Genomic DNA, 22,598 nt, shown 5'->3' with positions numbered 1-22,598 from the left:
AAAGTTGAGCAAGTGTCTGGAGCTTGAAGTCCGCCGAACAACAAATTGCGCATTTATGACAATGAACTGCTGAACCACTTCCGTGTTAATGATGGCTTATTTTTTCGCACGCTGAAAAGATGTACCGAGCACCGAACCAGCAAAACTAGATCTGCATTTGCGTTCACAATTGCGTATGAGTATGCACAGCACCTCACCAACATCCCGAGGTCGCTGCCATCTCTCTCAATCCAAGTGCTTTTTGAGAAGCCACGCTTGTAATTCAGTCGGTCAATGATGTAGTAGTTAGACAAGCAAAATATTGCGTCTCTCAGGGTCAGACAGCCAACTGTGTCCCAGGCGGTTCCGTCGCAGGCCCAAAGCAGTTCATTGAACACGCCTGCAGTCGCACTGCACCCAGCAAAGGACTGTCCTTCGTTTCGTCCGATCGTGCTGCCGATTTTCGACAGTTTGGGCCCTTCAGGCTGTTCACACTCGGGCTGAAACAGCCCAGGCTGTACCAGATTCTTGTACTGTCAGTATATCCTCCAGCGTGAGCCTTTGGGCGTCCTTGAGGTCACCTAGATGAACATGAGGATAACCGTTTTGTGAATTTTCTGCCTTCCCAGCACCTGCCAGGAGTTCACACGCGCTCAAGTGCAAATTATTTAGGTTTAGTCTCATTTGTGCGACGATTATTTGTTATTTTAGGTGAGGAACTGGAAGTGTTCGCAGGTCACCCTGAGGAATTACTCAGGATATCCTGTGCCGACTTTGCAGCTTGTAGCTGGCAAACATGCCATGGTAGAGTGGGGGGACCCCACTGAAGCATAATAGGCCATTTCCTGGCTACAAGCTATAAAGTGCCGAAGAGTTGTTACCGCATGCATAGAACAGACAGAATAGTAGAAGCACAAAGGAGGAAGTAGGCCTCATCACCCCTAGTGCTCGCGCCTGCGCTCCCGGCGTGTCGTTTCGTCTACATTATTTAATACTGTGACTAAAAAGACAAACTTGAGCAAAACAATGTATCCATAAGCCACGAAAATTAATTACTTAGTGGGGAGCTCTGCATCGGTGCGAACGATCATACTGCAGCCCGCAACAAGGCTCCAGTGCACGGCCATCAAAGCTGGCAAGCTTCGCCGTGAGGAAAATTGAACTAAAAGTGCTTTTAATAATTTATTTGAATCCCAATAGACTTAGACTGAATCGGAAGGACAGTTGACCGATACTACAGTAGACCTCGCACCTACAAGCTTGCTAGGTTTTCGGCTACGGCCGACTGGTCTCCCAGGTACAGATTCGGACTAGCTTTACTCGGTTACATCAGAAGATTAATTTGGATAAACGCGTAGAGGCCCAATCGAACAAGCGTCTAGTGCGTATGTGCTTGCTGAAAGCGGGGCGTGCGACTTTCCTACCTGCGGGCCACTTGTCTCTGTGAAACCGCAGGTAATCATTTCTCCGAAGCCCCAGGAAAGTGCCCCGAATGGCCGTTCGCACTTTGGAACAATCAATGTCACATACCATAGCACGAAAGGGGCAAATTTTCAGTCGCCTTCCACTGCTATAGACACAAGAACGAACACACTTACACACGCAGCAACGATGCTTTGGCTTGTGCTGACTCGATTCTACCATAGAAAAAAAACCCGTAGTAGAACTTGGGCATTTAATGCAAAAGGCAGTCACTTATGACTCGCAAAACAGTCACACAGCGCAGTTCCTGGAGTGGTTTCAAGGCATAACTATCCCAAGTTCTATGCGCGCTAGCAATCTTCTTACATTGTTGTGAATACACAGACTGGCGAAACAATTGATGTTTCACGAAACCTCGAACATGGTAAAGACAACACGGCACTTCAAGGTGCTGGAAACTCCACTGCTAGGAAAAGAGATACTGCGCCAGGCCGCCTTCACCACTTGCTTACGGTCTCGTTGCATAGTGATGCTGCTCAAGCTTTCCTGGTCATTAAAATTTTTCGGGGGCCTTCCACGCGCAGCTGCGGCTGCACATGGAAGACTGACTGGCAACGCCTACGCAACGCTGGTGGAAAGAAGCAATTTCAAAGGCTGAAATACATGAAATATGTGTTGTTTAACAGCATCGCCTTCCGAAAAACGCCTGACGCATCCTTAAGAAGCACGTCGAACGCTGCACACTTCACGAGAACTGGGTTTCGCTACGTTCAATTACAAAGTTCAATCAATCCGTACGGGAGATCTCACCGCACAGATGCACATGAATTTAAGTTAATCAACCACATACTAGTCGCATTGCTAACAACGCAACGCCTGTGCAAAGAAGCAATCCAAAAGCTGAAACAATGTGAATTGTGTTGTTTGACGAGATCCTCTTCTGAAAAACGTTTGACGCATCCTTAAGAAGCACGCCGAACGCTGCACACCTCATGACTGGTGCTCCACTACGTTAAATTCCATAGTTCAGTCAATCCTACGGAATTCCTAACTGGCAGTCCTAACTACACAGTTGCGCATTTACGTTAATGCTACCACATGGTAGTCGCATTGCTAATGATGCTTTCGTTGCAAAGAAGAATTCCTTCAAGGCGGCAACTACAACATTGCGTGCTGTGTTTGCCTGGGCTCAGTTCGCATCCGATTCATTGTGCAGCGAGGCACGTGAGAATCTAAATGCCACGGCGCAACTGGTGAAAGATGCCAGCAAGACGCTTCGTCTCTCTAAAGCGTCAAAAAAATAGTTTGTGACGGCACATGTACCTTCCGGGAGGACTGAAGTCTCGGGTGTCAGTACAGCTGCCGGGAACCGCGAGCATACAGCGACTTGAAGAGCGTTCTTGTCAGTTCTTGCTCACGCCACAAAGCTTAGCTTTTTATTTTTATATCGCCCTCAATAATTTTTTAAAGATGAGGAACTACACAATCGCTATCGCCCTGTTTTGTTCGGCCACAGGGTCACGTTCCCTACCGGCTGGAGACAATGCTGCCGCAGATGGGTTCGCAGAGACGCTGCTACGGAAATTGAAAGTCATGCCGCCTGCCAAGTGCACCTGCCAAGATGGATTCACCCTCATCGACGGCACGTGCACTCGGTCAATTGAAACTGACCCACAGGTAAATTGATTGACGGAGCTTGACAAACTCAAATTTCTTGCATTAATGTGTTTTCTGTGCAGGAAGTATGCCACATTGGAAGCATGGTGGAAGGCCTTTGCGTCATGCCTGCAGAGGCAGTGATGCAATGCCCCGACGAATACATCACGGCTTGCACCAAAAAGGATTTAGCCCAATCACCATGCTGCGCCAAAGCACAGACGGCTGAGAAGATGGCGCATTGCAGAGATGGAACTGAGTTTCACGACGGCCACTGCACGAGGGTTCTTACCCACCAACCCGTGGTTGAGTGCCCACTTGGCTTTGGTCTGTCGCATGACGGGCTTCTGTGCGTCAAGGAGGAAATTGGACAGCCTACTCCAGTGTGTGCGCCGCCGGACGCCCTCTCAGCAGAAGGGGATTCGTGTATAACACCAATAGAGCAGGGCTTCGAATATGTCTGCCCTGACGAATTCGAATGTATTGCAAGTACTCACAAGAAAAAGAAATACAGCCCGCTCTGTTCTGCGTGTGCTAGGACAACGGAAGCACCGCCACACTGTGGATGTCCTGAAGGCCAGATTGCGGTCGAGGGTTTCTGCTATGATGCGGATACGTACGCTCTGTGTCAAAATCGCAGGGTTCCCCCGCGCAAGCAAGCGCCATCCAAAAAGCAGCCCGTGGCATACCCGTCAAAGGATATTCCAGAGCCAGAAATCGACTGTAAACCAATCGGGCCGATCATATGCGACTGTGATCGTCCCTTTTCACTTGAATGCGCCGGCGAGGTGTGCAGATGCCTCCACAGAGAAGTCCTCCCCGTCACGCCCATTTGTAGAGGACAACTTGATGAGGGCGGGAACTGCATCGCCCTGGCTCAGAAGAGGCCCATGTATACTTGTGCAGAAGGATTCACATGCGATGTCATTGATAAGAAGGGCCAGTGCCGATGCACCCGAATGCTAACCGCCGAGCCCACTTCCAGATGCGTAGTAGGAGAACCCCACGGACACAAATGTATAGAGGTTGTTAAGGAGGAGAAGATTTTCGATTGCCCACCTGGATACATCGAGACGTGCTGTGAAGAAGGGTGCACCTGCACGAAGACACACTTGGCCATGCGACAGGTCAAATGTGAAGAAGGTGCAGTGAGCATCCAAGGCGATTGCGCTTTCGTTTCCAAGCCATCCGCAGGATGCTACGAGGTAACTAGTTGAATTAATGCTTAAATAAATCTCGGTACAAAATGAAACAACCCCAGGGCATGCTACGAGGAGCAAAATGCGTCCAGGACTTCATGGTGCCGCCACTCTGCGGATGAGACTGAAGTGGAGCGAGCTCTTCATGCCACTTCTGCGTAAAGCATAAGAGTCTCGATTCAATCGCAATAGTCGAATCGCAATCAATTTTGAAAGACTTTTTTGAGAGCACTACCTTTCTATGCATCTGTTTTGCGGGAAAGTTGTTCCACTTCCTGCACAGCGTCACGCTGCGCCGTTAGGCGGTCATATAGGTCCGGTTCGGACAGATCTGGTCGTAGCAGTCTATGTACAAACACAGAACCTGCTGCAAATGACAGGAATCCTAGACCGAGCGTCCATAAGTAGTCCTTGAGAGCCAAGCCACTCGCCATGGTGATCAGCCGGAATGAGGGGAGGAAATACAAATCCACTATGCAGACTTTGGTGTTTGACTTTCCAGTTCGTACTTTTTTACGAATGAGTTTTTGAACGAGATGTTACACAAAACACAATTGGCTCGGCTCTCCATGCGACAGTTCCACATTCCCAAGGTAAGTTACCGGTAGGTCACACCCAATAAGCGGCTGAACAGTGGTTCAGAGATGCGCTATATTCGAGTTAGTTATTTAAACTGCTGTAAGATTCCTTTTTTTGCTCCGCTGTGGTCTAGGTGTATTTGCATGTAATGGAGGGGTGCCTTGGGGCTGGATTCCCGTCATCAATGACACCAGTAGGGTGTGTAATTTATCAAGATGTTATGAAAGATTTTGCCTCAATTATAATATATTTATGCATCTCGAGGAAGAATTCATTCCTGTAACGGTCAAGACGTTCCGCACACACGTGGAATGTTGCAACGGGCTAGCGAAATCATCGAGGAGTCTGCTCATGTTGGTGGTTGAACGGAAATGCTTAACAGGAAAATGTGTGTATGAAACTGCACAACTTACTATCAGTCTGCATAGAGAGGTTTGCGGTATGACGTTCCAAGACAGCTTGACAAACGCTGGCGGCTACTCTCGTTGTGCCACCGCTCGTCAACCATGTGACCCTTGTTTTGTATCTAGCAGGAGGCTAAATTTAGAGTGAGAATATCAAATAAGTTTCCAGCATGCAGGCTATGGAGCTTTTATTGGTTTTTGGCTGCTCGGCAGCTATGTGCTACTCGACTCTATTGTGAGGAGTGTTTTGACAGGGACAGGTAACAGCCGTCGAATGAGCAGTTTCAGTCTTGTCTGTGACTCGCTAGTTTATCATACAACATGTAAGTATTGTTTGACGTTGAGGGAATTGGTGTCATGTTGTGTTGCATGATATTCCTGCCTCCCGATTCCTATGCAACCTTTTCAGGCTACGGTGCCGTGTTACAATTATCCCTGAGAACATGGCATATTGTGTAGTACATCGACATAGCACTGCATTAGATTCCCTTCATTTCAGCACATCTTTATCCAGAAGAAACTCTGAATTTGCAGCAGATTAGATTTGCTTACAGGGAAAAAATTCACGAAGGAGCCATTCATATGATTAGCATCACAACTCCTCAGTCAAGAAATCGGTTAATTAGGCCTGTGACGAAGTGGCAGCACTTATGCAGGATTTCGTGAGGCCTGTTCTATTACTTCGGGAAACATGAGTGGTGCAGTTTCAGTACAATGGACTGCAAGACCCAGGACAAGGCTAAGTCCAGTGCCATCGGGAAATCGAAGATGTCGCCATCGCGGACGCCAAATGCCTCCACTAACGAAATTTGATTGTTTCTTGAGGATGGCAGTTGGACAAACTGGCTGCTATAGAAGGGTGATGCTGTCGAACTCCATTTTGCAGCAAGTACGGAGTGAGCTTTCCTCATCTTTTGGTTCTCTGCTGCACAAATGCGCACGATGCCCTAGGGGGAACTGCAAGTTCAAAGTGCAACGCATCGGCATAGTAAAGTGTGATTCTGGCGAACTCAGTGTCAGTCGCGCATCTGTTAGGTAGCGGAATGCAAAGGCTTTAAGCGACGACTCGACTTATTTGTGCACTGGATTGAGAGCCCTTAATACGGAGGTGCGGCCAGTAACAGTTACAGAAACCAGTACTTGAAATATTGCTTCGAACGTGGCTGCTGCCCATTTCTTGCTCCTCTCTCAGTGAGGGCTTTTGGAGTGCAGTAAAGATAGAATGCTACTTGAAACGCTCGGAAAGAGAAGTGGCATCCCGCAAGAGATCGTCTTCGGTAGCTCAGTAAGACTCGATCTGTGCAGGAGGTGCAGTTCAGTAGCAGCTGATCGAAAGACGAGGCAGCTCATGAGTTCGACTTGGGCGCTCAAAGGCAAAAGAACCTTTTGCGCACGAAATAATGGAAGACTCTCTCTGCATGCTACTGCGAAGCAAAAGGTAGGCTCAAAGTCCATTCGTGAAGACTCAAGTTTTGAATAGCAGCGTCTGCAGCGTGAAGGAAAGCGGGCACATTTGCCTGGCACAGCCAATGGAGGGAATCTTGAATCTTTGGTGAATTGTATAAGTCATGAAGCCTGCTGCTTATGCGGATTGTGCACTAAGGAGGAATGTAAGTGCCCACAAGGAAGACCAGCCCGAAGTTGAAAACTGACGCTCGCCCGTATGCTGGGAACCTCTCACCTCGGCAAAGGTCAAGCTTCTGAGCTTCTAAGAAGGTATACGTAATGAATAAGATCAATTTAGAGCTGCTATTGGCTGGAATCTGGGAAAGATCTGGTGCACGAGCTCTAGAATTCAGGGGCAGACTTTGCTGGTCAAGTACGCCTTCTGCGCTGCTGCAGTGAAACAGCGCATTCCGTGAAGAAATGGACTTCCATTTCCGGTTTTGTATTTGCGAAACAAATCGTTTTTATTATTAAAAAGCAAAGAAGGAGTATGGACTCAGCTTCTCCTTCTTGTTCCCCACGCCAGACGACGGCCGACGCGTATTGGTCCGCAGCCAGGCGTGTCTTCTCGAGGCGGCGGCAATTGTGAGGGGGGAAAGCGAAGCGATCCTAGACAAATTAGCTTCCAAAGATCTAGCAAAGAAACTCTTCCCATATTAGGCCAATATTTGCGAGCAATTGGCGTTAGTTTCTCGCCGAAACTAGCTGCGAGGCTGTGGAGCTCTTCTTGGCGGCTGGGAGGGCAGCGAAGAGCCGCCGACCTGGCCTTGTTTGCTTCTTCTGCGCAACTGTGTTGCTGATCCGCGCAGAATATCCTGAAATAAATTTCTTATAGAGCAAAATGAACGCCACGAGGGGCTCCGCGGCCGAGCGGCTGCGTCCAGCCGTGTGGATTCTTGCCTTTGCATGTTCCTGCCTGATCCTGGTTTCGAGTCCGTGCGCGGCGTTTGAAAAGTGGGAAAGGCCCCTTGGCTGGAATCCCCAGTATGGCCCCCGCTATGTGGTGTTTTGGGGGGGCCCATCTGGCTACAAAGAGCCTTCTCTGGGCACTTGCAGCTACGGGCATTTCTCGACGTCTCCCGAGCCTGCGGCGGCGCGGCTCTCCGCCTTCGATGATTTCGGCCTCTTGAGTCTTTACGAAGGCTCCCAGAGCGCCAGCTTTCCCCCCTCAGCTGCAGAGGATCAGCAGCAGCAGCAGCAGCAGCTGCAGCTGCAGCAGCTGCGGCGGCTGCCGTTTCTTGAATCGCACCCGTCTTTTCGCTACGCGGCGGCGCCGGCGGCCCCGCTGCTGCAGCCCAGAGGCAGCAGCCTGCAGCAGCTGCTGCGGGCAGCAAAAGCAGTGGCAATGGAGGTTTGCCTGGACTTTCTGCAGCGGATGGAGCAGCAAAGTGGAGCCCCCACGGGGGCCGCAGCAAACAAGCTGGAGGCGGAGGCAGCGCGGGTGTTTCTGGTGCTGCTGGAGGCCTACGAGGCGCAGCAAAGAGCAGCAGCAGGGCCCTCTCCCGAAGCAGCAGCAGCAGTGGCTGAGAAGCTGCAGAGCCTCCTCAGCAGCGCCCGAAACCAAGAAAGCTGGGACTCCAGCAAATATGCTTATTGGCTGGAAGCCAGCAGCAGCACTGCAGCAGCAGGGGGCCCCTACTACTTGCCGGACTTGGAGGCTTCTTTGCTGGCTTCTTCTTTAAGGGCCCTTTCCCTCGCGGGCCCCGAAGCCCAGGGGCCCCTGGGGGGCCCCCAGGGGGCCCCCCTGGGGGGCCCCAACGCCTACAGGGACTGCAGCCACTTGGCGAGCAGCTCGGGGGCCCCCGGCACTGCTGCTGCGAGGCAGCTGCTGTGCGCTGACTCCTTCTTTGCTGCTGCTGCTGCTGCGCACAAAGCAGCAGCACGAATTGCTGCTGTCTGCTCCCCCAGAGGCCAGCAGCTCATCAGCAGCGCAGCAAAAAGGCTCCAAAAAACACTTAAAGCAAATGCAAAAGAAATCCAAAGTGAAAGCCCTTTCAAGACTCTCGCTGAACAAATCCTCAAAGAAGGAGAATAGCTGCAGCAGCTGCTGCCACCGCCATGCTGCTGCTGCTGCTGCTGCAGCAGCAGCAGCAGCAGCATCTCAAGACCCAATTCTTGAACAAGAAGCGAAAAAATTAGCGGGAAATCCTTCGGACATAAGGAACAAATCAAAACGAATGAATAAATTTTAAAAGAGAAAATATAAATAAAAGATTTAAAATAAATTCAAATTTATTTGTTATTTAAATTGGTGAAGGCAAACAGGCACAAGTCAGGGAAACCCAAAAGGCCCTGCTGCGCCTACCCAATGATGAACTGCTGCCAGAAATGGCCACTGCCCATGGCTAGCTATGGCTAGCTGTGGCTAGCTGTGGCCATCCATAGCTAGCTATGGCTAGCTATGGCTAGCTATGGCTAGCTGTGGCTAGCTGTGGCTAGCTGTGGCTAGCTGCAGCTGTGTGCTGGTCGCCTGCATGTCTCAAGGGCGGCAGCGACCCCTTCAGGGTTTAGGGTTTATGAAAGGGCTGTTTGTCAATTTTTTGATTTAATTTGCAAAAGGAAACTCAAATTAAATGTAAGAAATAAAAGCTGGCAGCAGCGGGAAGAAGCAGCAGCAGAAACAATCTAAATGCGAGAAGAGAGAGCAGCAGCAGCTGCAGCAGCAGAAACAATCTAAATGCGAGAAGAGAGAGCAGCAGCAGCCGCAGCAGCAGCTGCAGCAGCAGCTGCAGCAGATCCCTTTGCTGTGCCCGCACTGTACGTACACCCCAGGGACTCAAAGGAGCGAAATTTAATAAGACAAAAAGCGCTGCTGCTGCTGTTTCTTTTTAAAGTTTTATTAGTGCAGCAAGCTGCTGCAGTCTCAGCTCTGCTGCAGCGTCTGCAGCAGCAAAAAGAGCCCCGCAGCAGCAAGCACCGCCGCAGGCAGCAGCCTCGAGCTGCTGCTGCGCTCAGCAGCAGCAAGCGGCAGCAAGCAGGCAGCAGCAATTTAAACTCGCTGGCCAGAAGGGCGAAAAAGCAACAAAAGAAACAAATAAATGACTCGCGACAGCAGCGCTGCGCGTCTTGCAAGCAGACACACAGACACCTGCTGAGCTGTCCATACACTGCAACTGCTGCTGCAGAAAGGCAGCAGCAACAAGAGCTTCATAAGAAGCAGACAGAACCAAAATGAGGGGCCCCACAGCCCTGTTAAAGTTTGCTGCTAAGCTTTGCTAAGAGCTGCGCACGCTGCATGCATGCGCAGCAGTTGAAAAGAAGTGGCAGTACGTGCGCCCGGAGCTGCGGGTACACCCCAAATTTCGCAGTGTACGTACACCGCAGCAGCGCGACAGCCACAACGCGCTCCGCGGAGTCCAACAGAAAAGAGCAAATTAAACAACTCGGGGCAATTAAAGAGGCCTCTCACTGTCTCATTATTCCTCTAAGAGGCACTTGCTGCGCCGCAGGGCCCGAAGCTGCGCATGCACACTGCATGTACGTACAGCCCAGCCCTCGGAATTCACATTTGCACTCTGCCGATGCATCACTTCATTTATTTTGCAAATTGCGGCACCTGCGTTTCGCCAGTAGCCCAGCCGTGATCTGAAGCATTTTTATTTCCTTTTCTTTTCTTTTTGCTGCTGCTTTCTTTACTTTAAATCTTTTTAAGTTTATTTTCTTTTCTTAAACGAACTTCCCTCCCCGCATCTTCCCGTCTCTGCGCCTTCCCCGGAGGCAGCGGCCGGCGGAGATCTGTTCCCTTGGTTGTTCTCAACTCTTTTCTTTTTTAATCTTTTTGTGCATTAATTATTAATTATTATTTTTATTTTTTATTTATTTTTTATTTGTTTTCCTCTTTTGCTGCTAACGCAGCACCTTCACCATCCCGGGGCTGAACATCCGCTGGAAAATCTTCCGCTGGAACTTCGCAGCTGCGCAGACACTCCGGTGGTCCGCGCCACAGAGCTCGAAGAACTGAAGGCAAAAAGAATTAAAAATAATTTGATTTAAAATGAACTTAAAATAAAATTAAAATTAAAATTAAATTAAAATAAATTAAAAGAAAACATTAAAAAGCCACGCACTCACTGACACGCCAGGCAAAAACAGAAAAAAGACGCACAGCGGTGTGGAATGCGACAACTGGACTAGCTCTAATGCAGGCGCTGCTGCTGCTGCTGCTGCTCGCTGCTGCTGCTGCTGCTGCTGGCTGCTGCTGCTGCTGCAGCTGCTGCAGCGGACAAAAGAAATGACAAACCTCCAAGTGTGGGCTGTACAGACACCCTGGACAGGTGGGGAGGCCGTGGTGGGGTTCAGCACCGGCAGCTGCAGCTGCAGCAGCAGCAGCAGCATCTGCAGCAGCATCGTCAGCAGCAGCAGCAGGAGCCTCTGGGGAAGGGGAATTTGAAAAAAGTGACGGCACTGCTGCTTTCTCCTCCACTTCGCTTGGGATTGGGGTGTCTGTACACCTCACGGACAAAGTCAGAGAGCCCCTGGGACTCGAGGCCACCGGCGCTGCGCTGCTGCTCACAGACCCTCTGCCGCTGCTGCTGCTGCTGCTGCTGCTGCTGCTGCTGCAGTCCTCTGTGTCGCTGTAGTCTGCCACTGGCTGGGGAGGAGCAGCAGAAAAGTGCCGCCTCGAGATGCTGCAGCTGTAAAGCGGCTGCGGCGTTTGCTGCAGCGCTGTGGGGCCCCCCGGGGCCTCTGCTGCTGCGAAGGGGTCCAGCTCCAGCTGCAGCGTGGGGCCCTCTGCTGCTGCTGCTGCCTGCTGTTCCTGCTGCTGCTGCTGCTGCGCAGGCTCTTCCGCCACTGCATGCAGCGCCAGCGGCAGCAACTCGCTGCCAAGCTGCTGCGGAAGAGCTGCTTCGCCCGGCAGCGAAAGCCGAACTTCAAAAGGAAAAGGTGACAGGGCTCGCGGCAGGCTGGGTTCCCCAGCTTCAGCAGCAGCAGCAGCAGCAGCAGCAGCAGCAGCAGCAGCAGGTGCTGCTGCTGCTGGTGCTGCTGCACCCGCTGCGTGGTCCTCTGTAGCAGTCGGCGATTCGCCCGCTGCAGGCAACTGGTTTCGCTCCTTAGAAGCAGCAGCAGCAGCAGCAGCTGCTGCTGCTGCTGCTTCTGCTGCTGTTGCTGCTGCACCGCCTCCGGCGTCCCGAACCACCAAGGCGCCTGAAGTGCCTTCACCCGTGCGACGCGAAGCACCTCGCTGCTGCTGCTGGCTCTCCTGCTGCTGCTGCTGCTGCTGCTGCTGCTGCTTCTGCTGCTGCTGCTGCTGCTGCTGCTGCTGAGTTGCCTGGTGCAGGGCCCCGCTCTGCCCCGCAAGGGCAAACAGCCTCTGGCCCATCCAGCAAGGCACTACAGTGTCGGCGCTGCCGTGGAATATAAGCAGCTTGCTGCCTCTGAACAGCCGTCCCCCTGCAGCAGCAGCAGCAGCAGCAGCACCAGCAGAAGCAGCAGCCGTGAAGCAGCAGCAATGAAGCAGCAGAGCAACCAACACCCATGCAGGCACGCACGAGCTGCCTGCTACTGGGCTGAAAGCTGCGGGCAGCGCCAGCGCAGCCAAAAGAAACTGCTGCTGCTGCTGCTGCTGCCAGTGCTGCTGCTGCTGCTGCTGCCGGTGCTGCTGCTGCTGCTGCTGCTGCGGAGGCATGAGGCGAGAGCAGCACCTCCCTCAGCTGCCGGTGTCCTCGGCAGATAATTAACTGTCTACAATTATTAAATTGAAATCATTAAATTAAAAAATTAAAATATAATTATTAAATTATAATTATTAATTTAGATTTATCAAATTATAATTACTAAACAACTGAAACTCACCCACAGCCAAAGTCCTGCAGAAGCGCCGGATTGCCGCCTCGTTGTTCCAGCTGCAGCAAAGCCACAATGCAGCAGCAAACGTGCTGCTGCTGCTGCCGCTGTTGCTGCTGCTGCTGCTGTTGGCTTTTAAGTCGGCTGCTGCTGCTTCTCTCTGTGCTGCTGCGGCTGCTGCTGGCAGCAGCAGCAAACTAGAAGCAGCAGGAGGCACACGGCGCGCCAGCGTACGACCCACAGCAAACAGTTATAAAGAAGGCAGCAGCAGCAGCAAAAGCAGCAGCAGCAGCAGCAGCAACAACAACAAAAGCTCCAACAGTAACAGCCGGCAGGATGAGCAGGGGCATCTAAAGCAGCAACCGCAGTAGCAGCACCAAGTGGTTCTGTTGCTGCAGCAGCAGCAGCAGCGCCAGGTTCAGCAGCGCAGACAGCAGCAGCAGCAGCAGTAGCAGCAGCAGCAGCAGCAGCAGCAGCAGCAGCCTGCTGCGGGGCTCCGAGTGTACGTACACCGTGTTTGTGTCTTGAATAAACTCAATCAAAGATTTGAAAACGGAGTTAAGAGGCGAAGGCAGCTGAAAGAAAGCAGCAGCACAATCTGCTGTTGTTGTGAAGGCAGCCAGCAGCAGCAAACCGCGAAAAGATACTGCAGCCTCCCCATCCTGCTGCTGCTCTTCCTGCTGCTGCTGCTGCTGCTGCTGCTGCTGCTGCTGCTTCATTTGGTCTTCGTTTATTAGCTCCTGTAAGAACAGTCGGAAGTCAAGGCCCAAATCCCGCAAGCCCCGAGGGGCCTCCAACGGGCTAGCTGCTGCTGCTGCTGCTGTTGCTGCTGCTGCTGCTGCTGCCTCGTCCTTTAAGCTGCTGCTGCTGTCTGACTCATCCCCGCCTCTGCTGTCGCTGCTGTTGCTGCGCTTGCTCTTGCTGCTGCTGCTGCTTGTGCTGCTGTTGCTGCTGCTGGCGGTGCTGTTAGGGGCGGACCACGAGCCCACTCTAGCTGCTGTTGCTGCTGCTGCTGGATTTCCAGGAGCAGCAGCAGCTGCTGCTGCTGCAGGCCTCACTGGGGAAGCAAATTGCTGCGGATGCGCTGAACTAAATCCTCCGCTTCTCGCTGCTGCTGCCTCCGTGCTGCTGCTGCTGCTGCGCCTTTCTCTTTCTCGCCTTTCCGTCCCGCTTTCTTGACTGCTGCCGCTGCTGCTCCGTCTCGAGCTCGGCTTGCTGCTGTTGCTGCTGCTGCTGCTGCTGCTGCTGCTGCTGCTGCTGCTGAATTCCCTACTGGTGAGGGGGGGCCAAATCTCTGCTGCGTTGACAGGAGAAGCAAAAGGAGCGTCAGCTTCAGCTGCCGAGACACCTGAAAACAACGACAGGCCTTCCTCCTCCGCTGCTGCTGCGCTGCTGCTGCTGCTGCTGCTGCTGCTGCTGCTGCTGGAGGCCGCTTTGCTTCTCTTGATTTGTGTGTCCATCCACAGCAACTCGCTGCAGATTATATTTGCTGCCTCCAGGGCCACAGCGCCGCCCAAGGAGTACCCCAGAACGTTTAGCTGCAGCAGCAAAAAGGAAAAATAATAAAAGATGAATAATGAAGGATAAAAACAACAAAGAGATAAATAATAAAAAAGAAAATAAAAGAGGCAAATAATAAAAGAGACGCAGCAGTGTAACACACAGACGGAACGGTCTACGTCTCTGTCGCGTCTCCATGCTGCTGCTATTGCTGTTGCTGCTGCTGCTGCTGCTGCTGCTGCTGCTGTCTTGCTGCTGCTGCTGTCCTGCTGCCATGTGTGCATGATTGATGCTTTCCCTCCTGCCTGCCTCGCAGCTGCTCGCTACCCAGTGGCGGGCTAACTCCAGCAACAGCGGCAGCAGCAGCAACAGCGGCATTTCAGCAGCAGCAGCAGCAGCAGCATTTCAGCAGCAGCAGCAGCAGCAGCAGCAGCAAGCTTACCCTCAGTTTGCAGTTGCCTCCGCTCATGGCCCGCAGCTGTCTGAGAGACTCAGCAAGGCCCTTCACCGCAGCCCCCACACATCCTGCACAGTAGCAGCAAGCCGCAAACAGCAGCAGTGCTGCAGCAGCAGCAGCAGCAGTAGTAGTCACAGCAGCAGCAACACAGCAGCAGCGACAACAGCAGCTGCAACAACTGAAACGGCAGCAGCAGCAGCAGCAACAGAAACGGCAGCAACAGCAGCAGCAGCAAAGCAGCGAGGGCAGCACCGACAGCAACCGCACCAACAGCAGCAACAACAGAAGCAGCAGCAGCAGCAGAAGCAGCAGCAGCTGCTGCTGCTCACCCTCTGGGCTAGGAACATCCCCCTTGCTGTAGCCGTAGCCAGGATAGTCCAGCAGCACAAAAGCCAAGTCCATCTTCAGCAGCACAGGCACTTCCAGTTCCAGCAGCCCCGTCTCCTCCGAAGTTGCTGCTGCTGCTGCTGCTGCTGCTGCTGCTGATGCTTCTGCTGCTGGCGAAGCAGCAGGACTCGGGGCGAAGCTCTCCGCAGCAACCTGAGGGCAAAGCAACAGCAGCAGCAGCAGCAGCAGCAGCAATAAACGCATGCAAGCAGCCTCTGCCTGGCGCTTGGACTGCTGCTGTGAGCTGCAAAGCAGCAGAAGCAGCAGCAGCAGCGTGAGCAGCAGCAGAAGCAAAAATATGCCCTAGAAGCTCCGCGATACCTCTGGATCAATGGCGCAATCTGTCCTGCTGCCGGGCTCCTGCTGCTGCTGCTGCTGCTGCTGCTGCTGCTGCTGGGTTTGAAGGTGCTGCTGCGCTGCCCTGGCAAGAACAGCAGCAATTGCCTGCGCGCGCTGTTTGGCTTTTTCGTCTCTGGGACGCTTGTGAGCTGCTGCTGCTGCAGGTGCTGCTGCTGCTGCTGCTGCTGCTGCTGCTGCTGCGAATACGGCGGCCTCGTTGAAGGTGGCCCTGCCCCTCCTGACTTCCTGCTGCTGCTGCTGCTGCACTGCAGCAGACAAACAAAAGTAAAGGTAGCGAGACACAAAAGGCAGCCAGTCCAAAGCCAGCATGTCTTTTCCCCCGCAGCAAAGAAACACTTCAATCAGTCTGCTGCCTCCTGCTTCAGGAGCACTCCCTGCTGCTGTTGCTGCTGCTGCTGCTGCTGCTGCTGTTGCTGCTGCTGCTGCTGTTGCTGCTGCGGGTTGCGCCGGCGAACGTGGCCTCGGCGACGTCTCTGCTGCTGCTGCTGCTGCTGCGCCTCCCATGCGCAACGCCAGCGGATTGGGCAGTTTCACTTGCTGCTTGGCAGCTTCGAGAAACGCCTGCGGCTCAACCTGCTGCTGCTGCTGCTGCTGCTGCTGCTGCTGCTGCTGCTGCTGCTGCGGGTCGAGTTGGCCGGCGCGCCTGCTGCCGCCGCCGCCGCTGCTGCTGCTGCTGCTGCTGCTGCTTGCTGCCATTTGCCTTGCTGCGAGGGCCTGTAGCTGCTGCGGCAGCAGCCGAACTCTGCGAGCTGCTCGAATTAGAAAAGGAGCCACAAGATAAACGCTGACGTTGTCTGCTGCGTCGAGCTGTACGTACACCCCAAATGCGCAGCAGCTGCTTCGGACTTTTCGGAATTTGTTTTAAATTTAAATTGAAAATAGAAAAGAAAGGCAGGCGGCGAAGCAGCATCGACGCTGCTGCGCGACAGCAGCAGCAGCAGCAGCAAGCGCAGAAGCAGCAGCAGCACCAACAACAGCAGCACCAACAGCAGCAGTACCAACAGCAGCAGCAGCAACGGCAGCAGCAGCAGCAGCAGCCGCAACAGCCCCGTAGCCCCCGCCGCCAGTGCGGGCCTTACCTCGCGAAGCCCAACGCCGCCGCCGCCGCCGCCGCCGCTGCTGCTGCTGCTGCTGCTGCTGCTGCTGCTGCTGCTGCTGCGGGCAGCTGGAGGCCCCGGAGAAGGAATGGGTCTGATGGCTGCCCAGCTGGACTCGAAAGCAGCAACAAGTTGCAAATAAAAAACAAGAGCTTCTCTTTCTAGAGAAAGGTAAGAGCGGCGGCTGTAGCAGAGGGCGCTTTGCCAGGAAGCGCGAGCTGCTGCTGCTGCTGCTGCTGCTGCTGCTGCGCCGCCTGCAGCAGCGGCCGCGCCCGCCGACGCCGCGCCCCCCACTCGGCCCACAGACCTGCTGCTGCTGCTGCTGCGGCTGCGCAGCGCAGAGCCAATCACCTGCCGCACCGTCAGCGGGCGGCCGCAGTGGCTGCTGCTGCTGCTGCTGCTGCTGCTGCTGCTCCTGCCGCTCCAGTGCGCTGCAGCGTCTGCTGCTGCTGCAGCTGGCGCAGCAGCAGCAGCAGCAGCAGCCCTGCTGGCGGGGTAGAGGGGCCCCCGAGGAGTCAGACTGGACCAATGGACCTCTTCAGGGCGAGAGCTGCCCTTGGCCCGCGCGAGGGTCACCAAACCATTTGCTGCTCTTGCTGCTGCTTTGCTGCTGCTGCTGCTGCTGCTGTTGCTGCTGCTGCTGATGGGGGACGTGAACCGCAGGCTGTTCAGCAGCGCCCGCCTGCTCGCCTCCCGAGCTCCTGCTGCAGTCGACAAAGACCCCCGCTGCTGCCGCCCCTGCTGCTGCTGCTGCTGCTGCTGCTGCTGCTGCTGCTGCTGCTGCTGCAGATGGGAAGAATTGGTTCGGCGGACGGGAACAGCAGTACTGTCTTTTCCTGCGTTCGTCCGCGGCTGCACTTCTGCGGCTTCTGCTGCTGCTGCTGCTGCTTCTGCTGCTGCTGCTGCTACCTCCTCTGCACCTGCTGCTGCATCGCCCGCAGCTCGCGGCACTGCTGCTGCTGCAGCGCGCATCCGGACTTCCCTTCCCTGGGGCTTGCTCGGCTGCTGCTGCTGCTGCTGCTGCTGCTGCTGCTGCTGCTGCTGCTGCTGCTGCTGCTGCTGCTGCTGCTGATTAGGGGTATGCTTCGAGTTGGGAGTTCTGGCAGCAGCAGCAGCAGCAGCAGCTTCTTCCATCGAAGGTGAAACCAAGGGGGCCCCCTGGGGCCCCCTTGGGAAGTTCAAACTGGGGCCCCCAAAGGGGTTTCCCGAGGGCCCCCCTGTGGGTCTTGGGTCCCCTGCGGCGGCGACAGGAGGCCAGTTCTTGCTGCTGCTGCTGCTGCTGCTGCTGCTGCTGCTTTGTTTGCTGGTGTTACTGCTGCAGTGAGGCTGCTGCTGCTCTCCCCACAGCAGCCCCATAAGCCCCTCAGGGGCCCTGGGGGCCCCCTGCTGCTCCCTCCGGGGGCCCCCGTGGCTCCCCCCTTGTTGCGGCTTTGGGGCCCCACCACTTGCTGCTGCTGCTGCTGCTTTTGCTGCTGCTGCTGCTGCTGCTGTTGGACTGGTTTTCACGGCTGAGACGAAGAGGCCCCCTGGACGCCTCAGAGAGCTCTCTGGGGGGCCCCCGGGGGCCCCCCTTAGCTGCTGCCGCGGGGAAGAGGGTCGAGTGGCTGCTGCGCTCGCGTCGCTGCTGCTGCTGCTGCTGCTGCTGTTGCTGCTGCTGCTGCTGCTGAAGGGGTTGGGGCTCAGGAAGAAGGTGGCGGGCACTGGCTGCAGCAAACCGCCCTCGTGGTCTAGCCGCACGGAGCTCGCGGCCACGGCATGCCTTGCTGCTGCTGCTGCAGGTGCTGCTGCTGCTGCTGCAGGCTCAACTGCTGCTGCTGCTGCTGCTGCTGCTGCTGCTTCTGGGAAGGAGTGGGCCTCGAGCTCCTCAGGACTCGCAATGAAAAGAGAAGTCCAAACTTCCTCCGGGGACAGCGGGGGGGCCCCCCGGGGGCCCCGGAGCTCGGGGCAGTCGCAGCCGCGGAGACTTGCTGCTGCTGCTGCTGCTGCTGGCGATGCTGCTGCTGTTGCTGCTTCGTGGTCTATTGGGGCGTCTCCTGCTGCAGGGGCTAGCTGCCCGCGCTGCTGCTGCCGGCTCATTCGCTAGGCTGGGGGGCCATGGGGTGTCTGTCCACCTGCTTGCTGCGGAAGTGCTGCTCACAGTGCAGCGGGAGCAGCAGCAGCAGCAGCAGCTGCTGCAGCAGCAGCTGCTGCCGCAGCAGCGCCGTCGATGCTTCTCAGGGCCCTCGGCCGCTGCTTGTCTCCAGCAGCAGCAGCTGCACAGCCGCTGCTGCTGCAGGCAGCATTTAGGCAGAAGAAGCAGCAAAACCGAAGAAGCAAAACACAAACGCAAACAAAGCAGCAGCAGCAGCAGCAGCAGCAGCAGCAGCAGCTCCAGGGTCGAGGCGGCTCGCCGTCGGCTGCGGGCGAGGAGCTTAAGGGCAGCAAGTAAGAAAAAGGAGATGAGACAAAAGGACTAAAGGAAGCAAAAGCTGAAAAGGAAGCAAGTATCTCCTTCACGCACACCCAAAATCGACTCCTGCTGCTGCAGCAGCTGGAGGCAATCTAATACTTCCCCCGCCATAAAACAGCATTTATAATATTTGACTCATTTGCTTTTCAGCAAATCCTCTTTTGCTGCTGCTGTTCCTGCAGCCCGTTGCTGCTGCGCGCGAGACGAAAGCAGCAGCAGAACCACAGCAGCAGCAGCAGCAGCTGCTGCTGCTGCTGCTGCTGCTGTTTCTGCAATTTAATTATGCTTCTGAATTAATATTTATTTAATGAAGGCGAACTTAAGCGAAAAATTTTCCAGGGGGCTGCTGCAGATGCAGCAGCAAACTCAGAAGCTGCCGGGATGTCGGTGGACTTCAAAAAGAATTAATTAATTTAATTTAATTAATTAAAATTAATTAAATTAAACTTAATTTAATTCATTAAAAATTCAAAGTCCTCTTTTCTGCTGCTCACTGGCACCCAGGGACCCACAGCCAAAGGCGACAGCCGAGGCAGCTGGCTGACGGGCTGAAGTTGAAAATAAATAAAAATAAAAATAAATAAAAATAAATAAAAATAAATTAAAATAAATAAAAATAAATAAAAATAAATGAAAGTGAAATATGGGGAGGATTGGAAGCAAGAAGTGGCAGAGATTTTGCTGGCTTTCGCCCTTCTAGGGTTTAGGATTTAGGATTAGGGTTTAGGGTTTAGGGTTTAGGGTTTAGGGTTTATGAGGAAGGTCGCCTTTGAAGTGTTGGATCTTTAATTTATATCTCTCCTCGTGCCCGCAGACCACTTCAAGAAAGCCTCCCCCAAACGCTAAACCCTAAACCCTAAACCCTAAACCCTAAACCCTCGCAGGGGGTTGTGCTCTTTGCATCTTTTTCAGCGACTAAGGTTTTACTTTGCTGTGAGGGTTTTGGAATGCAGCAAAAGGGTTTATGAACTTCAAATCCATTTTAATGTTTTTGTTTCTTTAAAAAGGGTTTTGCATGCACTTGTTTGCAAATAAAAAGACTTTAAATGAATTCCGACAATTCGACTAAACCCTAATAAACCCTAAACCCTAATAAACCCTAAACCCTAATAACGCCTAAACCCTAAACCTGCGGAGCCCTTTTTGTCGCGTCTTTGTCGACTCTGCAGTCACTAAACTCTACAGCCTAGACCTTAAACCCTAGACCCTAAACCCTAAACCCTAAACCCTAAACCCTAAACCCTAAACCCTGAAATGCATGCAAGCGCGGACCAAATTTGGAAGTGAAATGCAAAATTAAGTTAAAATAAAATAAAATAAAATAAAATAAAATAAAATAAAATAAAATGCATATTTGTTCTATTTTAAGAGAAAAGACTTCATTGCAAGCCTTTTAACCTGCTTCATTTACTTTTAATTCTTTTTAATTTTTTTTATTTTATTTAATTAAAAATTTTTATTTTTCCTTTTTTTATTTCCCGCTGCTGCAGCTAATCAATTTACCCCCGGAAACCCCCGATGCAGCTCCAGCTAGCCACAGCTAGCTAGAGCGCAGTTAGCTGGCCTTCCACACGGGCAACTAGCTAGCTAGCTAGCTAGCTAGCTAGCTGGCTAGCTAGCCGGCCAGCCAGCTGCTTTTGCGGCTAAATAGCTAGCTAGCTAGCTACTGTAGCTAGCTAGATAGCAAGCTAGCCTTCAGAAAAGCTAGCTATGCACGCAGGCAGCTAGCTAGCTAGCTAGCTAGCTAGCTAGCTAGCTCCAAGGGCAGCTAGCTAGCTACTTTTGAAGGCAGCAGCCCAGCCCTTTATGAAGGCGGCTAGCTAGCCATTTGAGCGAGTAGCTAGCTGGGCATTTATAAGCCAGCTAACCCTCTCGCTAGTTAGCTTGAGGGGCAGCTAGCTAGCCGTGTGTAAGAACGATTAGCTAGCTACGACAGGGCGCAGCTTGCTAGCAGCTAGCTAGCAGCTAGAAAGCCAGCGGCTGCTGCTGCAGCCACTGCTGCAGCAACTGCAGCAACGCTTGCAGCAGCAGTGCGGGAAAACGGACCAAGTCGAATTTAAATGGCCATATTGCTGCTTCCGCAGCAGCAGCTAGCCACATGGCTGGCTAGCTGCCCCTGGCTAGCTAGCTAGCTGCTCCTAGCTAGCTAGCTAGCTGCTCCTAGCCAGCTAGCTGGACCTCTTTTGGGTCAAAGCCGCCTAGCTAGCCAGGCTAGCAAGCTGGCCCCATTGTAGCTAGCTAGCTGAAATGCCTGGCTAGCCACCAGAAAATCATTTGAATTGGTATTTAATTATTAAAAACAACAAAATTAATTAATTAATTAGTTAATTACTGTCTCAAACAAACTGTTACACACGCCTGGGGGGCCCCTCTCCCTGGGGGCCCCAGGGGGCCCCCAGGGGGCCCCTGGGGGCCCCGAAGGTCTTGAAGGGGCCCCCCAGGGGCCCCCCTTAGGCCTTTTTAGAGGCATTTTTCTGCTTTTTAAAGGGCGTTAAATGAATAATAATTAAAAGTAAATAAACAGGATTCTACTTTGTCTCTTAGTTTCATTTTGCTGCCGCGAGAAGGAAAGAAGAGGCCCCGGCCTGGCGGGTCTGGGGGCGCCAGGCGCCAGCAGCGTGCAGTTGGGGGTGTTTAGCCTCCGAATTTGGATTGAAATCCTTTAATTTGATTTATAATTAATATTTTTGTATTTATTCTTCTTTTTTTCAGAAAAAGGAGTTCATGGAGTGCCCCTGAGAGCCGGGGGCCCCCAGAAACACGTTTGCTGCCACCGCAGCTCCCACAGCAGCAGCAGCAGCAGCAGCAGCAGCAGCAGCGCCGGAGCCCATCCTTGTGACGTGCCGCAGCACCGGCAGCAGCTGCGCAGCCCCGAGGGGCCCCCCGGGGGGCCCCCCGGGGGGCCCCCCGGGGAGGGGGTGGGTGGGGCAACTTGAGGGTATTAGAATTTCTTTTCCTTTTGAACCTTATGCTTCTCAGCAGCAGCTAATTGCTGCTGCTGCTGCTGCTTGTCTAGAGGGGCAGCACGCGCTGCTGGAGAGCCCCACGGGCACTGGCAAGACCCTGTGTTTGCTGGCAGCAACTCTCGCGGTGCAGCAGCAGCAGCAGCTGCTGCTGCAGCAGCGGCTGCTGCGCAGCCCCAACGCCCTCCCAAGAGCTGCAAACAGCCACCGCCCCTGGATGCCCCTGCAGCAGCAGCAGCAGCAGCAGCAGCAGCAGCAGCAGCAGCAGCTCGTGGTGGGGAAGATCCTGTATGCTTCGAGAACTCACGGGCAGCTGCAGCACGTAATGGAAGAGCTGCGAAAGACTTCTTATGCTGCTTCGGGGGCCCACAGCGAGCTGCTGCAGCAGCTGCGGCAGCAGCAGCAGACGCAGCAGCAGCAGCAGATGCAGCAGCAGCAGCACAAACAGGAAAAACGAAAACACTCTTCCGTCGTCGGGACGAGCGCCTAAGCCCCACCCCCGCCACCTGCTGCTGCTGCTGCTGCTGCTGCACCTGCTGCTGCTGCTGCTGCAGTGAAGACCCCGCCAACCGAAGCAGCAGCAGCAGCAGCAGCAGCAGCAGCAGCAGGCCGCGTCAAATTAGAACCCGCAGCAGCAGCAAAGCCGGACGAGAAGCCGCCGCGCCCTCTTCCATCGCCCGCGGCATCCGCAGCAGCTGCCCCCGCCCCCACAGCAGCAGCAGCAGCCACAGCAGCAGCAGCAGCAGCAGCAGCAGCAGCAGCAGCAGCAGATCGGCAGCGGGGCCTGCGGGTTTGCGTGTTGGCCTCTAGAGACCATTTGTGTGTAAATGAGTCTTTAAGAAACTTCAAAGGGGCGGCCCTCGTCAGGGCCTGCAGGCAAAGAGTCAGGGCCCAGGTGAGCTGCTGCTGCTGCTGC

General features: G+C 53.9%; 6 protein-coding genes across 6 annotated transcripts in view; 3 read left to right on the top strand and 3 right to left on the bottom strand.

Annotated features, from left to right (window-relative positions):
• Nucleotides 1-2,871: 2,871 nt before the first annotated feature.
• ENH_00081330 (oocyst wall protein COWP, putative) lies at nucleotides 2,872-4,274 on the top strand (the record flags this gene model as incomplete). The annotated part of the gene is made up of 2 exons (XM_013577809.1): nucleotides 2,872-3,078; nucleotides 3,141-4,274. The coding sequence occupies 2 exons, from the start codon at nucleotides 2,872-2,874 to the stop codon at nucleotides 4,272-4,274; spliced, it is 1,341 nt and encodes a 446-aa protein (XP_013433263.1).
• Nucleotides 4,275-5,887: 1,613 nt separating this feature from the next.
• On the bottom strand, nucleotides 5,888-6,226 carry ENH_00081320 (hypothetical protein, conserved; the record flags this gene model as incomplete). The annotated part of the gene is given in 2 exon segments (XM_013577808.1): nucleotides 5,888-6,088; nucleotides 6,092-6,226. Coding segments are annotated over 2 exon segments (336 nt in total).
• A 1,300-nt stretch (nucleotides 6,227-7,526) lies between these two features.
• ENH_00081310 (hypothetical protein, conserved) lies at nucleotides 7,527-8,720 on the top strand (the record flags this gene model as incomplete). Its single annotated transcript, XM_013577807.1, has 1 exon — nucleotides 7,527-8,720. The coding sequence occupies one exon, from the start codon at nucleotides 7,527-7,529 to the stop codon at nucleotides 8,718-8,720; it is 1,194 nt and encodes a 397-aa protein (XP_013433261.1).
• Nucleotides 8,721-10,531: 1,811 nt separating this feature from the next.
• On the bottom strand, nucleotides 10,532-15,869 carry ENH_00081300 (hypothetical protein, conserved; the record flags this gene model as incomplete). The annotated part of the gene is made up of 7 exons (XM_013577806.1): nucleotides 10,532-10,642; nucleotides 10,791-12,076; nucleotides 12,479-12,528; nucleotides 12,980-14,007; nucleotides 14,412-14,494; nucleotides 14,756-14,966; nucleotides 15,135-15,869. 7 exons carry the CDS (start codon nucleotides 15,867-15,869, stop codon nucleotides 10,532-10,534), a joined length of 3,504 nt encoding a protein of 1,167 aa, XP_013433260.1.
• A 62-nt stretch (nucleotides 15,870-15,931) lies between these two features.
• On the bottom strand, nucleotides 15,932-18,346 carry ENH_00081290 (hypothetical protein, conserved; the record flags this gene model as incomplete). Its single annotated transcript, XM_013577805.1, has 2 exons — nucleotides 15,932-17,169; nucleotides 17,191-18,346. 2 exons carry the CDS (start codon nucleotides 18,344-18,346, stop codon nucleotides 15,932-15,934), a joined length of 2,394 nt encoding a protein of 797 aa, XP_013433259.1.
• Nucleotides 18,347-18,476: 130 nt separating this feature from the next.
• The window catches only part of ENH_00081280 (DNA repair helicase, putative), a gene marked incomplete at both ends in the record, with an annotated part of 6,853 nt that continues 2,731 nt past the window's right edge, over nucleotides 18,477-22,598 (top strand). The window contains 4 exons of the mRNA XM_013577804.1: nucleotides 18,477-18,694; nucleotides 21,499-21,641; nucleotides 21,736-22,151; nucleotides 22,242-22,577. Of these exons, the coding sequence (XP_013433258.1) occupies nucleotides 18,477-18,694; nucleotides 21,499-21,641; nucleotides 21,736-22,151; nucleotides 22,242-22,577 (1,113 nt within the window). The remainder of the gene's footprint in view (nucleotides 18,695-21,498; nucleotides 21,642-21,735; nucleotides 22,152-22,241; nucleotides 22,578-22,598) is intronic.

Source organism: Eimeria necatrix, genomic scaffold (genome assembly GCF_000499385.1).
Source record: "Eimeria necatrix Houghton genomic scaffold, Enh_scaff88, whole genome shotgun sequence".
In the NCBI taxonomy this organism is placed as follows: Eukaryota; Apicomplexa; class Conoidasida; order Eucoccidiorida; family Eimeriidae; genus Eimeria; species Eimeria necatrix.
Note: the sequence above shows the minus strand (reverse complement) of the source record. Positions and strands in the feature narration are given on the sequence as shown.